The sequence below is a fragment of the Rhipicephalus sanguineus genome, chromosome 1 (assembly GCF_013339695.2).
Source record: "Rhipicephalus sanguineus isolate Rsan-2018 chromosome 1, BIME_Rsan_1.4, whole genome shotgun sequence".
NCBI classification, from domain to species: Eukaryota; Metazoa; Arthropoda; class Arachnida; order Ixodida; family Ixodidae; genus Rhipicephalus; species Rhipicephalus sanguineus.
Genome location: NC_051176.1, coordinates 89,393,231 through 89,408,328, shown reverse-complemented (window position 1 = coordinate 89,408,328; position 15,098 = coordinate 89,393,231). Strand labels below are relative to the sequence as shown.

Sequence of the window (15,098 nt, the reverse complement as noted above, 5' to 3'; positions counted from 1 at the left end):
AAAAATAATTCTTATGTTATCACTAAATTACTCTTAAAATTCCTTAATCACCACGCACGCTGCGAAAAGAGTCTTTGTAAGCTAGAAAACGCGCAAAAAAAAAAAATGCGGGTGCCGACGCCACCTTGAATATTATGCAACAAATACCGTGACGTCATAGATTCTGACGGGATCTACGTAGTTCCTAATCGGTAAAAATTAAATACATTGACCTTTGAGAGGGCCATCGACTTAACATAGCAAGTTTCAAGAAGTTTCGTTGACCCAATGTCCCCAAAATACGACAAAAGCAGTTTGAAATCCGTGGCGTCACGCGCGAAGATTTCGGCGCCAAATTTTAAAATGGAACTTTGCCCTAGATTTTCTCCTTATGGTGAAACTAACTGCATTCGAATTCTCAGAGTACACTTTGTCAGTCTGAACCGATTCATTGTATCACATTAGTGTTAGTATCCCTTTAAGAACTAAGCAAAGTCCAAGCCCGGCCCGACCCGAGACCGCCACTTCGAACCCGGGCCCGGCCCTAAGCCCGGAGCTTCAGACCCGATCCCGGCCTGGGCCCGCCGTGAAAACTACTTTACCCGGCCCAGCCCGGCCCACTGGCCGGGCCGGGCCCGGGTTTTCGGGTAGGCTCGAGCCCGTGCAGGGCTCTAGCGCGCGCGCGCGCGTGTGTGTGTAACAACACACATTAATAAGTATGCACTGAGTGGTTGAAGTGCGCCCTGGGGGCCGGATTTCGCTATCGCGTTTAACTTTTAAAGGTGAAGCTTAAGGGTCCCCCAATATTCTGCCACGTTTCGCACGTGGCTACGTTCTCACGCGCGTCCATGAAATTCGTTGTCGTGTGCTTACCACGTACGGTTGTACGTGGTAACAGAAGCAACATAGTGATGCCAAGGTGATGCTGCGTCGCAGCTGGAGAGGGGCGGTAGCAATTGCAGCTTCAACGAAATATCCGATCTGTGAATGCAGCAATTCGAGACTGTTGGCGTGCTGCCAGTTCACTTCAGTAAAAGAACGATTAAATTTTCATTCAGTTATGCTACCTATTTTGATGAGACGGAATGTAGATTGTGGCAGATTTAGCTTTGGTAGTATTGTAAAGCAGACATGTCGAATGCGAATCTGTGGCACTACAAGAATCTGGTGGTCGTTTCCCACTGACGCGACTTCAAGAGTTGTGAAAAATTATGAGCACGTGTCAACCACCTCACTAGTGGCGTGCCCTGTGTAATCGCTTAACGATAAACCATCGTTTCGAGAGCTTCAACTGTTTGATACGCTCACCAAGCTTGCGCTCACTGTTACCTTCACACCGAAAGCGCATGCGCCGTGAATCCACGTCGCACCACTCTGAATGGGCGTCAGAACACTTCAGACACACATGAGACATGGCCGACGACAGAAGCAATGAATACCGGCTTCCCAATTTTTCCGGATGCACTGCCCCGAGTACAAGCCGTGCAGTCTCCGAGGGTGCTTCGTCCACTGCAACCGATTACACTTGGTGAGCATTTCTACTTTTCGAAATCTTCATTCAGTTTGCTACCTATTTTTTGACCACGGAATGCTGACGGTGGCCCATGTAGCTTTGCTTGCGCTGTAAAGCAGGTATTTTGAATTAAAATCTATGGCACTACATGAAAAATTTTCAGCAAGCTTTTGAGTCCAGTCTACTCCAATGACAAGTTATATGAATAAAAAAATGGAATAATTTGATATGCCTATAGTTGCCGTTGTAAACTCGGAAAAGGAAATCATTACATCGGGTGTCCATTTATTCCAATGTCATGACATGGCGCCAACAGCAGCTGTCTGATGAAGTGACGGCTGCCCTCTCCCGCAAGAGTACATGCAACTGCAGGGATATCCGTCATCTTTTTAATATCACCGGACAGTGTGGCTTGATTTCATAGATATGTAAACATATTTTATGACATGAAAATAATTAAAAATCATTCGAAGAGGAGTTACTTTCGAAAAATTTACCTGAGGACTTCTTTAGCCGCAAGCACCAAAGTTCAAAAAAAGAAAACATCGCGACAACGAGGAAGTTGTCTCGAACATATACGATTAATAGTTGTTCTGACTGACCAATAAGACATATGTGTCGTTGGAATTTTTTAAATATTTATTTTTATACTCGAAATAAAGGTAATGCTGCGTGTGCTTGAGGCCCGTGCACTTAGATTTAGGTGCTCGTTAAAGAACGTACTCGTATCGGGGTTTGAACTAAATGAGTCTGAACTAAAGGAACAAGTAAGGGGCGTACATGAGGACCATAACTGCACCATGTGTGTTCACCTTTGTTGCTTTTGTTCTTTTACGTCATGGTAATACTAAGCGCTATACATCATGGACGTCCAACAATTAGCCTAATGCATAGTTTTATTGAAGTTATTCTGTTGACACCTGTCCGCGAAGCATTAAGTTCGGGAGAAGCTCAGATATCCGCCGTCGGACTTAACGTGTCTTTACACAATTCCCCCGATTTTTGAACAATAACTGGAGCGTTGATAGAACTATCCATGCTCTATAACACCTGTCTTCACCTCTTCCACTGTATCAGGATTTTCCCGGTACACCCTATCTTGAAATAGTTGTTATCCGAAAAGCTTCAGGTCTTCTACAATCATGTCGAAGGCACAATTGTAATGTAGTTTGTTTTTTCTATATAGCATCTATTTCCTGCTTTTGGACATTAAAATAGCACATTGTTCATTTGTCCCATTGATCCGTGAGGTTTCCTCTTAAAGGAGTACTGACGCGAATTTTAAATATTTTCGGATTGTTGCTCTAAATAAAAATACTGGTGTTGAGAAACCTAAAGCGAGTATTGTGGTGCCTGGGAATGCATTGTATATATTTTAATTACCGCTACCTTAAAAATGCACTTTCGGTTTCGATATCGACGGGGCGGCTTCTCAGTGACGTTTCATGTCAGTATGATGTCACGGGGATACAGAAACTCGCGACGTACTAGCGGCAAATCCGTCATCTGCTCGTGTTGCACATAAACAACGATGAGTGAACTGTCGTCCAGTGACCGTGACAGTGATTTCTGCGATTTAGGCTGCATGCAGGAAGCACAACTCGCAAACTCGGGGAAACTGTCTTGACTCGTCGGGATAATGTCCATTGCAGTGGGGCTGGCTTATAGATGCTCAGCGACGAAAACTTCAAAGTCAAATTAAAATATTTTATACGTGTTCTCCGACACCGGTATGTGGACAGCGTTGACACTGCATACCAAGGAAACGGAAAATGTCCCTTTTGCGATGTCTCAAAATCGTGTCAGTACTCTAACTGCTACGGACCATATATACAAAGCAGTATGGATGTTACTACTTGTACAGTCGAAATCTTTTTGAGACTGAACACGAGATCGCGTGGCTTTATGAGCTCCCAGCGCAGCGAAGCGGCAGCAGTGAGAAGCATTGCTCATGCGCAGTGCGTCCGGCTTGTGAAAATTGTGCCGTCGCGCGCATTGCGTCAGGCAAAGAAGCGCGTGTCGTCTGCTGCACTCGGACTGCAGAAAGAAAGCCGGCCGTGTGCTTCAAAGTGGTAACAGCGTTGTACTTGGAATTACGTTCCACACGATTCACGAATAAACTTGAAAATATGATCTCGTTTGCTGGCGTTCTCAAGAACATCGTTGATTTGTAGCTGGGCGCTTTCCCTGACGCACATTTTGTGTTCCACCATGACCTGGCGCCGGTACACACTGCAAGGGGCGTGAAAGAGCACATAGTAAATCATAAGATCGCTCTGCTCTTCTGGCCGGCATGAACATTCGTGAAAGTATGTGCGAATATACATAAAAGCAGCCATGGTGCGACCCCTGTTTACACGGCGAGTGCGGACAACATCCAGGTCGTCCGCAGACGACGTGTAATCATAACTTTGTGCCAGCGCTGTATTCGTCACCACCACCCACTATAATGGCAGCAGTGCTTTTTGCAAAGCAGGACATGACAAAATAATTTTAACATCACAGAAAATTATAGCACTTTACTTATACTTCTTCCTAATTGTAACATTTTTTTGTGAAACGTGCGCCAAATAATAATTGAGATGTTTGTATTTCTTTGCCTGTTCGTTGTACGACTACAACACCGGAAAAGAAAAAAAAACGAAAACAAAAAGGTAAAACGCCAGGCATAAAAAGCATATTGGTTGAACTGAAAGCATCAAAACTCTAGTTTTCATAATGCGATCACCACCGAGGCCGGAAAACAGCAAGCAGACGACACACGAGCGCTTCAGTGACGTGATGTGCGCGAAGGGAAGCTACACTCCTTGCGCATGCGCGCAGATACTGTACGTATCGCCTGACGGCGCTGGTTGCGCAGAAAGCCACTGGCTCCTGTGTTCACCTTCAAAAAGATTGCGACTGTACAGAGAGCAGTGACCGTACTCCATTCGGTACCGGCTTCCTTCTCGTATAGCTGTGACTAAGCTGGTGCAGGAATGCCCCCGCTTAAGCAGTGGCCTCAGCTTCTTATCTCTGCAGATTTAATTGCTTGTGTATTGCTCTTTCGTAAATTGAGTAGCCCTATACAATGCAATATTGTCGCAGACCATAAAAAGGGCTATCCTCTCAATAGCTGGCGTGTCGCTGTCGACGATCACCTTCAAGATTGCTTTAAAAATGTCAATTATCTCCGGGTGTTGCGACAGTCCGCTAGCTGGCGCCACCTAAGCTGTTGTGCTGGAATAACATGATCAACTTGCATACAGTCTGAATCAAAGGCCGTAGTGGGAAGGGTGTCCATCTATTTCGTAACATTGTTGTACGACTCCTTCAATGTAACGTGGTCACATAAGACCACTCTTATTTGGCAATCAGATTGCAAAGTGTTTCATGACGTGTCTCAAAGGCGCCTGTGTATGTGCGCATTGATAGCCTTAGGTTGTGGAAACCAGATCCTGCGTAACGAAACGTTCAGGACAGCGGTTGTGAGCCATAGTGGGCGATAAAAAATATCGTTTTCGCATCGCGATATCAATGTCGGCGCCCTCTGGGTATGCTCGCATCTTTGTTACAGCTAGTCTTTAAGGACACATGAACACCTGCATCTGGAATTCAGGGCGTACAACATGAACTCGTGTAACGTGGTATTCGGAGGTTTTCCGATCGCCCCGTGTTTTACGTTGTTTGGTTATCCTCTAGGAGGTAATATCAAAGGGAAAACGAAAAGCAGAGGCGTCACGCAAAGGTCGCTTTGTATCAAGCACGCACACCAGTTCTCTACCAGTGGTTTATTGTGCCGTCATACCGATAAGTAAGTAGTGGCCGAGCTGATAGCGAAGTCTGATGCTTGTCATTGTCCACGTGACACAACGCGTGTTTAGGTAACAAGCGAACGGCTGCTTGAATACACGCTTTGCTTGCCACAACATGTGTTACCTTGCTCCATATTCTAACATGATTCCGTTGTAATAGTTATGCCTTTCTGTGGATACTGCGCGACATTTCGGCATAAGGTTGCTTCGCTATTCAATTAGGAGCAACGCGCACACTTAATGAGATCCATAATTTCTGCCTGTAGGCTTTCTGATGGCCCCTCGCATATGCCGCTGAACGTGTTCTGCAACCAGGCTGACGGCACCCCTGCGTTCTGCAGTATGTGAGAATTTTTTTCGACCGCGCTGGTGTGCCTTGAATATACGCATCGTGCGTGATTAATGACGCTACTGTGTGCGGCCGTCGGAGACACATTAAACCAACCTTGCTGATGCGTTACAAGTGAAAGGCCCCAGGAATCCCTCTTGCAGCATAACATTATACATAATAATATATAACAGTTATGTTACATTTATAAGCTTTTCCATTGCACATGTACACTGTAAAATCTCGCTTGCGCACAAGGTGGCACATTAATCGCCTACACTTAGGCGCACGGTATGAAATATACAATGGTTTGACTATGTAATCATTTCGAAAACAGTATCGCAGCCAACTTAACGCCCACACTCCTACAGTATTGCTTTTTAAATGTGTAATAGCGCCATACCTCCATTCATATAGGCGAATGCCAGCGAACTCGAGCCAAGTTGATTTAAAAATTCAACGAGATACGAAAGTGTCAGTCATTTTTTTAGTGCTCGCTTCACGTTCGCTGTCAAGTTTGTGGTGGGCCGTGGTCTAAAGTAGTGAAAAGTCGTTGCCTGGAATTACTGCATAAGTTCGCAAACATAAATTTCTCATTCTGAATCGCGTTTGCAAACGTCATGCGGGAATATTTGCCCGGTCGCTACGTCATTCCTAGCCGCCTTCAGTTTGTTTCATATCTGTGCCGGCAAAATGCGAAGAAAGATGCGAAGCGAGCGAGCGCCCACTCGTCTCACGCGCGCGACAGAAAAAAAAAAAACGAAAAAAAAAAACGTGGTTACCAATAGAGGACTCTTCTCAGATATCAGTTTAGGTTACTGGATAAAGCAGCAGCCGGAATAACACCGACGCCTTATCACTTTTAGCGTCAGGCAAGTGAGTCAGCGCGTAAACGGAAAAAACGGGTAGTCAAGTTCCCGCATCAGTTCACGATGCTGTTAGCGATTTGGGGAGCGTGTTCGACTACCCAGTTTATTTTTATAATTGAACATCGAGTTCAACGTGTTGTAAAGGGGCTATACATTTAAAGCATAATATAGTCGGATACAACATTAGAGGCCGCGGCATTTCCTCCGGAAAGGCGTATGAATCTGAGCCTGCATCGACGGGTTCTCACTATTAATTGATAAGCCCGACGTCCGCTGACTTCTGCCTCAGCTCATGAGTGAGACTGCATATTTGGACGCGGGGGCAATCGGTGGTCCCACTTAGGTCATCTGGCCGGAGCTCCATCTTGAGTTGTATCCGAGAATAATTCCGGCACATCCATAGGGTTCCACTTGCCCCGGAACTAGAGTTAATGAAGCCTTCACAATGACGTGCTGGCCCAGGTGTCTCAGCGCAAAACTCAGAAACGGAAACCTTGCATGAACGAAATTGTGGTATTGTGAGCTAGAAATTTTGGTCTAGCAAGAAAAGGCCAATGAACTATAACATTTCATCCTCTTCAGTTCCTGCTCGTATTCTTCTTCGCCATCGAATTCCGAATTGTGACAATGAATGCATGAAATCAAACACGGTTTCTTCGGACTTCGGTACTTGCATGTCGTTCTCTTAGCGCAATGTGTGAGGAAAACCATTTTGCTAGGCACGTGATTTAACGCTTAATATCCTGGCCTCGGCAATCACGCGTTCTCAGGAGCACTTGTTTTTTTGTGCACAGACATGAACGATACTGTAAACAACAGCTTCCAGCAGCCCGCTTCAACTAGTAGCGGCAGCTACATCGCCGTTCCCAGCACAAGCAGCGCAGGCACAGAGGAAGAAGCAGGCATTGCGGAAGACTACGCGAGGTAAGCCCCAGTTTGAAGAGCTCCTCTGAATGTACAAACTCAGGCACAGCGCGGGCGCAGCCATGCAAATCAAGATAGTTGAATTGATATGTACCTGCATCTTCAATCGAACTTCTGATGACGGGACGGCACAATATGATCTTCTGCTTCTGCGTAGGCTGTTAATGCTAGGAAGAAACTTGAGCTCTTGGGCTCTTATCAAAGTACGCTGAAACGGAGAAATCGTTTTCCTCCGCATTCCAGAGCATTGATTTTGTGCTTCCAGGGTATAGAATAGAAAGCGCAATATTTCAACATATTTTATGGTGATTTTCAACCTGTAGCCTAATTGAAAACAACCGAACATTAGAGAGGAATGTATTAACATGTCGTATCTACGACGGAAAAATATACAAGCACAAAAACAGCCGTATAAGATTACACATATGGGATTTTCAATTCGTGCTTTTATTGACTAAAATGTACGCTATCACTGAGTTTCCAGAACAAACATTTTTTGATTAAGGTAACCAAATTTGTAGAAGTGAAATTTGAGAAAGTGATCTGCGGCATCCTTATCGAGGGCGTATGCTATAAGAAGATATTTTCATTTATATGATTCCCGAGGATTCAGCGTTATGAAACAGTCGTATTTGCGTAATAAATTTAATTTTAGAGGTGTACATGGCGCTGGAAGTAAACCTAAGCACAGCTCGTAAAAACGCAAGAGTTAAGGATCACCGAGTCTTCATTTTTTCATCCGGCCTGTTCGGCTTACTTCGAATCACAAAAAGCTTCCCTCTATGGCACCATTCTTAAAAGTACACAGCACGCTTAAGTGGGCTTTTGCCTATCTCTATTTCGATAGAAATATCAATATCAAAAGAACCGAAACATTGAGTAGTCTGTGCGAAAGTTATTGCAAACTAAAACTCGGTTTCTAAAACCCACGCGTAGCTTCCGGCGTTGGAAAACGATGATGTCAATTGTCTTATATATATATTTTTTATGTTCATGTGTGAAATTCTTGCTGATGCCCCAGTGAGGGACGAGCTAGATTAGAGGAACAGTACCATGTTCTCGGAAATGTCATTGCAGTGTGCTCGGTAATGAGCGTATCCAGTACGTGCGGGAGATCACTGAAAATTTAGAACGATCCATCTCATTTTTAATTGAATTTAAGGCTTTTTGAGACTACGCTAAGGAGGTTAGAGCGCAGCATGAAGTTAAAACAGTGCTATATACGGGACCGATTAGTGACAAGGACGTAGAATAAAAAAATTATCAATATCCGCGTTATTTTATTTTCTGTTGCTGGCCAATTGATATTGATGGCTACTCGAAGCTCTTGGTAGATATTAGAATGCCGAAGTTTCCAGGCAGCCAATGATTACAATAAATATTCACACCTGACTAAAACGCGCTTATTAAGACACATGCCTTGAAGGTCAGGCGGCCGCCTTGGACAATTGCAAGTCATTAATTACACAGCTCATGACTTTTGGTGAGGTATCTTATTGACCACCGTCCGAAGCAGCTCATATTTTAAACTACCCTGCGATCCGACATATTGTGTAATATTGCGTCTTACCGAACCAATGACTACAGAGATACTGAATGGCAGTAAGTGCTAAGGGAAGAATACTCCTTGTGACGACTATTTAGGGACACTCGCAGCGGCAGAACATTCTCACTATCGCCAACATTCAATATCACTTTGGCTCTCTGGGATGGTAAAAGATGCATATGGAGTGGAATTTGCTACCCAGACCCTAGCTGTCGCCTTGCCAGCTGGTGTTGTAAATGGCATGATTAGTTTTTCGCAGGCGTGACGCAGTGAAATGGTCATGGGACCAGTATATCAGATAGCGTTTTTTTTAGGACAAGACGCGGTACTCTCCCTCGTGGTACTCCATCATGCCAGTGTTGTGAACCACTAGTTTTCATGTGCGTTGGTGATTCCTCACATGTACTGCTGATATGCTACATCACATGTTTATAGTCCATCTCACAAGCTAATTGCAGCACTGTGGCGGCACTGTGGCGGTCTTATACAACAGGACAAGCAAAAACCCCTTACGATGTATTCAGCCGCACCGCGTCGCTGGCTCAGCGTACCCATTGCGCGTGCGCTTACGCGTTGGGCGAGTGAAGCGAGCACACGTAGCAACCAAAGCTCTTAAAGTTGTTTGGAGGCTATGACGTTGGTCAGCAACAGCAACGCCGAAAAAGAAACATGGCTGCAGCCATCGAAGCTGGTTCGTTCCTTCTCAAATATATAAAGTCGTTGTCGTACGCTGTGTTGACCGTGGTTTGTAAGCCCCCGCTTCTATTTTCGTTATATTTGAGCCCTGGCACTTCGACCTCGTTGTATTGGTGAATAGTTTGCACTTTTTCGATAATTAACTCGCATATTCTCGGGGACAGCGTTTTTCAGGCGTGGCTGAGCAAACAGCTGAACTCAATAATGAGGACAAAGCCCACCTGATACTTTGTCCTTGGCATGAGATGACAAAAAGCGATAGCCGATTCCACCGTTTATTCGTTGCTGTCAGGACAGTGAGCAAGGCGCAAGCGCGAGTTCGGATAGAAGAGGCCGGTCCTGTCTGCACGAACGCTGCCATGTTCCTTCACCACCATAATTACCGGGGGTCATCGATACAACAAATAAACGCATATGCGGTACATGCCAATCGTGACTGGCGTATCACGTATCGCTGTGACTTTGCGCGTGCCGAAGAAACGCAGTTCTCCTAACGTCCTTCAATTATAATGCAATTGCAAAGGAAAGTATAGTTTCCTGCGCAAGCACATGTCTTGCTTCAGCTTCGTAGTTTTCACCCTGCTGCAACCGGCTTGTGAGAATTTAGAGCCCTTCCCACTGCTTGGGAATAGGGAAGACCAGCGAAGCTGTCGAGTGTACTTTTTGGAACTGTAATGGGACAGCCTTTGCCTGCATTCTAAAATTAGAGACATGCAGTTAAAGTTCAGGGTTCCTTTCGAACACGTCCGACAGAACTGAACACGCAGCACCGAAAGGGTTTTTGATGAACTTTCACCGGGATCTCGAGTAAGCATATCGGGGAAGCTTTCCGACTGCGACGCGTCGCGCGCGTGTTTTGCTTCACCTCCCGATCGTCGTCGGTGGCATTGGCTCGACGGCGACCCGCGCACTCGCGCTTCAATCCTAACTTTGAAAACGCCGCTAACCCGAGTGACGTGGAACTTGAGGTGATGAGCAAAGCTGATGATAAACACGCGCGTGAAACTGCAGAAATAATAAGCTTTGAAAGAAACAACAAAATCAAACATGATATTCAAGGTGTCTGCGATAGCGCGCGTCTGCGTGCTCCAACACAACATAGCGGTGATGTCGGGCGTGTTACCACCTTAAATATTGTCTGCACGAGTACCCTTTGATCCTAGCACTAGACACTTTCGCTCTAATGGTGCACTGGTACTTAGGGAATGGTTGCTGCAGTGAATACTTTCTGTATTACGAAGAGCTTTATTTCATTTTTCTTGCACACTGTCAGCGAAGTCACAGCGTCACCTTCTTTCTTGGGTACCCGTGCAGTTTATTATAAAGATATTTCCGTAACCATCGAATTCGTGGCGCTATGCATCCTGACAACAATACATTTTGTAGCAGTTGGACTCCCGATCACACCTGTAATGCCGAAGAAGTCGAGCAGTACTTCAAGACCCTGGGCAATACTCCACTTAACGGTATGTGGAAGATTATTATCGGCTCCTTTTCTTAAACAGATACATACAGCTCACTTCGGAAGGGTATCAGTACGCCAATGGGTTCCTTCGTAACTGACAGCTCCCTTGTTCAGAGATAAAAGTCCTCAAAAATAACTTGATATAACAAAACACTCAAGGAGTGCATTGGGGGAACAGCTCAAAAACGGGACGAAGAAAAAGGACCACACAACACATTTTTTCGTCCCGTTTTTGCGCTGTGCCCCTCCACATCATGTACCAACTGGCCCCTCAGAACACCCTCTGCAATTTATTACTCAAATATTATACTAACAAAGGTAATCATTTTTCTACAGTTCTCTATGACGATGCATGGATCAGGTGTGATTTCTCCATTAAAATAATAAAGCGCATCCGAATGAAGTTAGTTGCGGAGACTTGGCCGCCGCGGTGGCACAGTGGTTACGGTGCTCTGTGCAGCGGTTGTGGTCGCGGCTTCCATCCCGGCCTCGGCGGGATCATTTTCGATTGAGCCGAAAATGCTGGAGGCCGCTTGTACTCATAATTTGGCGTTTGGGAACCCCTCGTGGTGGAAATTCAGCTCTCACAACGACGTGCGTCTGATTATCATCGTAATTTTGGCACGTAATACCCAGCGATACTCATATTATTAATGCGAAGCATTCTTAGCGAACTTCTGTGACTTTGAGCATATCTATCTATCTATCTATCTATCTATATATCTATCTATCTATCTATCTATCTATCTATCTATCTATCTATATCTATCTATCTATCTATCTATCTATCTGTCTGATCTGTCTGTCTGTCTGTCTGTCTGTCTGTCTGTCTGTCTGTCTGTCTGTCTGTCTGTCTGTCTGTCTGTCTGTCTGTCTGTCTGTCTGTCTGTCTGTCTGTCTGTCTGTCTGTCTGTCTGTCTGTCTGTCTGTCTGTCTGTCTGTCTGTCTGTCTGTCTGTCTGTCTGTCTGTCTGTCTGTATGTCTGTCTGTCTGTCTGTCTGTCTGTCTGTCTGTCTGTCTGTCTGTCTGTCTGTCTGTCTGTCTGTCTGTCTGTCTGTCTGTCTGTCTGTCTGTCTGTCTGTCTGTCTGTCTGTCTGTCTGTCTGTCTGTCGTCTGTCTGTCTGTCTGTCTGTCTGTCTGTCTGTCTGTCTGTCTGTCTGTCTGTCTGTCTGTCTGTCTGTCTGTCTGTCTGTCTGTCTGTCTGTCTGTCTGTCTGTCTGTCTGTCTGTCTGTCTGTCTGTCTGTCTGTCTGTCTGTCTGTCTGTCTGTCTGTCTGTCTGCTGTCTGTCTGTCTGTCTGTCTGTCTGTCTGTCTGCTGTCCTGTCTGTCTGTCTGTCTGGTCTGTCTGTCTGTCTGTCTGTCTGTCTGTCTGTCTGTCTGTCTGTCTGTCTGTCTGTCTGTCTGTCTGTCTGTCTAGCCGCCTACGACTTCGTGCTCTCCTGGCCGTTTCGTTAATCGGATGTATACCAAAATTGGTGTGGCATAACATGACCTTATTAGGAACATAAATGACATGTCATAACATAAAAATCATGATATGCATGTCATGAACAGCATGATTTACATTTCACGGCCTTGTTTGCAACTTCAAGCACAAGTTCTCAGGAAAGTGCACACTTGATCTTCGCGCCCGTTCTCGATCTACAGTAGATAAATAACGTCTGCACCAATCAAGTTCGTCAAGTCATAAAGAGGGTTGTTAAGGAAAGAAAAATAAATTGTGCAACAGCGGCACGTTTTGATCGCGTCACGCACGTTATACTCCTAACTGCGGAAAAAGGAATCACATTGATGTTTTAACAGTGTTATGGATATATGAAAGATGGCACTGCCGGAAGAAAACCCGTTTTCTTGGCAAATCCCTCGACGTGGGTGTGAGCCAGTGACGTAGGACATGATTATTATAATCATCATCAAGTTGTGGAGAACCTGATTGGAACGCGATCGTCTTAGTAACTCGCATTTACAATTACCACTGCTCCTGTTCGGAATAAGAAAATACACGAGTCAAACTACCACGCAATATGCTCTTCGATGAACGAGGATTGATGCAGACTTGGGCGAGCTTAGTATCACACATGGTGACAAGATACAGCGTATATCTATTACCGGGGACAGAAGAAAGAGAGAATAACACAGGACAGGCACTGATGGGTTGTCGAAACAGGTGAACTGAAGGTTTGTCGAAACAAAACGACAACGTTTATGAAAAAAAAAAAGCTTTAAGACAGCTCATGCACGCTTAGTCCCGGACACGTACGATCTCCTTCAATATAAAATGATTCTCGAGCTCGTACCTACAATTTACGAGTAATCAGGAAGCATATATTATTCATCGTGTAAACACACGTAATATTTTTTACAAGTTTTTCCGCATGAAAGTTGCCGGTTTTTTTTTTGTTTCAATAAAACTTCAGTTCATAGTAAGCGCCTGTCTTTTGTTGATACCTTTTTCTTTTGTCCCCGTTAAAAAAAATATGCGCTGTACTTTTTCACGAACGATGTACCGGGTACTACATCTTCCAGCGGAGGTCCGGAGCTGACGTCCATACATGTGATTTCATGCATACACAGATGACACCGAGAATGGAAGCGCCGCCTTCCAACTTCAGATCTCCAGCACGAGTGTCGAGGAAGCAATGCCGAGTACGAGCGATGGAGATATTGAAGCAGCACCAGACTTCTTGGGAACCGACATGAGGTGAGGGCCATTTTAACGCGATAGCGTTTATGAGCTGGCTTCACAGATATTCCGGTGCTGGTATCGCGGCGTCTTTGGGTGTGAGCGGTAAGTAGGCATTCTTCCTGAGCACAAATTCGAGGTAGTTGCACGGCACACAAAAGGAATAACAAAAAACCTTCAGTTCGAGTGCCACGGAGGATTCGAACCTGCGACCCCTTGCTCCATGGTAGTGTGGGTTTAGCCGTTCGGCTACCACGTATACATCCTCTAGCATACTAAAGGCGAGCTATTTATATACACCATTTAGCATTGGTGGTACGCACATATCGGAGGTTATTCAGCGGCTGGCCACAACACCCGCGAGATGCCTCAGAGGGCCCACGGCCGCGCTTTTAAACGGGATCGCCCCGCCGCGTGGTCGTGGTCGTGTCCGCGTTTTGTCGCGCCGCATGCGTGGATATTGGACCCGGAGGGCGTCCGCACTTCGTCTTTCCTTGCGGCACCGTTTAGGTCTCCACCGAGAAACAATAAACAGGCTAGCGATTGGGAAGGCGGTACAAACACGGTCCGATCACACCAACGCATTCTACTCTTGAAAGCGAAGCTCAAGGGCCCTCCAAGTTTTTCAGGTTTTGAATAAGGATATGTCAATAAAAATGAAGGCTTAGAAGAAGAACGGCTATTTGGGCAAGTTGGTTAATATGCATATTGAAAGGGTTTGCAGCGAAAGCACGGTAGTGCTGAAGGAAAGGTATAAAAGCGAGGAACGGAAAGCAAAGATGGACGACACGAGCGCTCGTGTCGTCCATCTTTGCTTTCCGTTCCTCGCTTTTATACCTTTCCTTCAGCACTACCGTGCTTGCGCTGCAAACCCTTTCAAAATGAAGGCTTAGAGTTTTACCAGATTTCTTAAATGTTTCCTTGGTGACACATGAGTAACTATCAATAATTCTTCATCCATAAGGCAGTTACAGGATATCAGCAACCAAGGGGCTTTGTTAGCTGCTCAGTGAATGCTATGCCATGTGTGTTCTTTCACTTGTTTCATGCGAAGCAGAAGGAGCAGACGCTGCTGCAGCAGTTGCAGTAGCAACGATTTTTCGAGAACCCGTGCAAGTAAGGTGCTCAAGGCAAAGGCGTCAGCTGTTCAGGAAGATGGCGCGAGGTGGGCACTCGGCACTGCCGCCTAAGAGGGAAGTTAAAGAAATAATAAAAATAGCAGAACACACAGCAAAGGCCATAACGTTCATAGCGACACGAACTATTTTAGAAATTACCACGAGCTTTTCCGGAAATATATA

At 45.4% G+C, this 15,098-nt stretch overlaps 1 protein-coding gene across 1 annotated transcript in view; it reads left to right on the top strand.

Moving 5' to 3' along the window:
* Positions 1 to 1,349: 1,349 nt before the first annotated feature.
* Positions 1,350 to 15,098, top strand: part of LOC119406483 (uncharacterized) — a 104,510-nt gene continuing 90,761 nt past the window's right edge. The window contains exon 1 of the mRNA XM_049411424.1: positions 1,350 to 1,507. Within this exon, the coding sequence (XP_049267381.1) occupies positions 1,392 to 1,507 (116 nt within the window). The 5' untranslated portion in view covers positions 1,350 to 1,391. The remainder of the gene's footprint in view (positions 1,508 to 15,098) is intronic.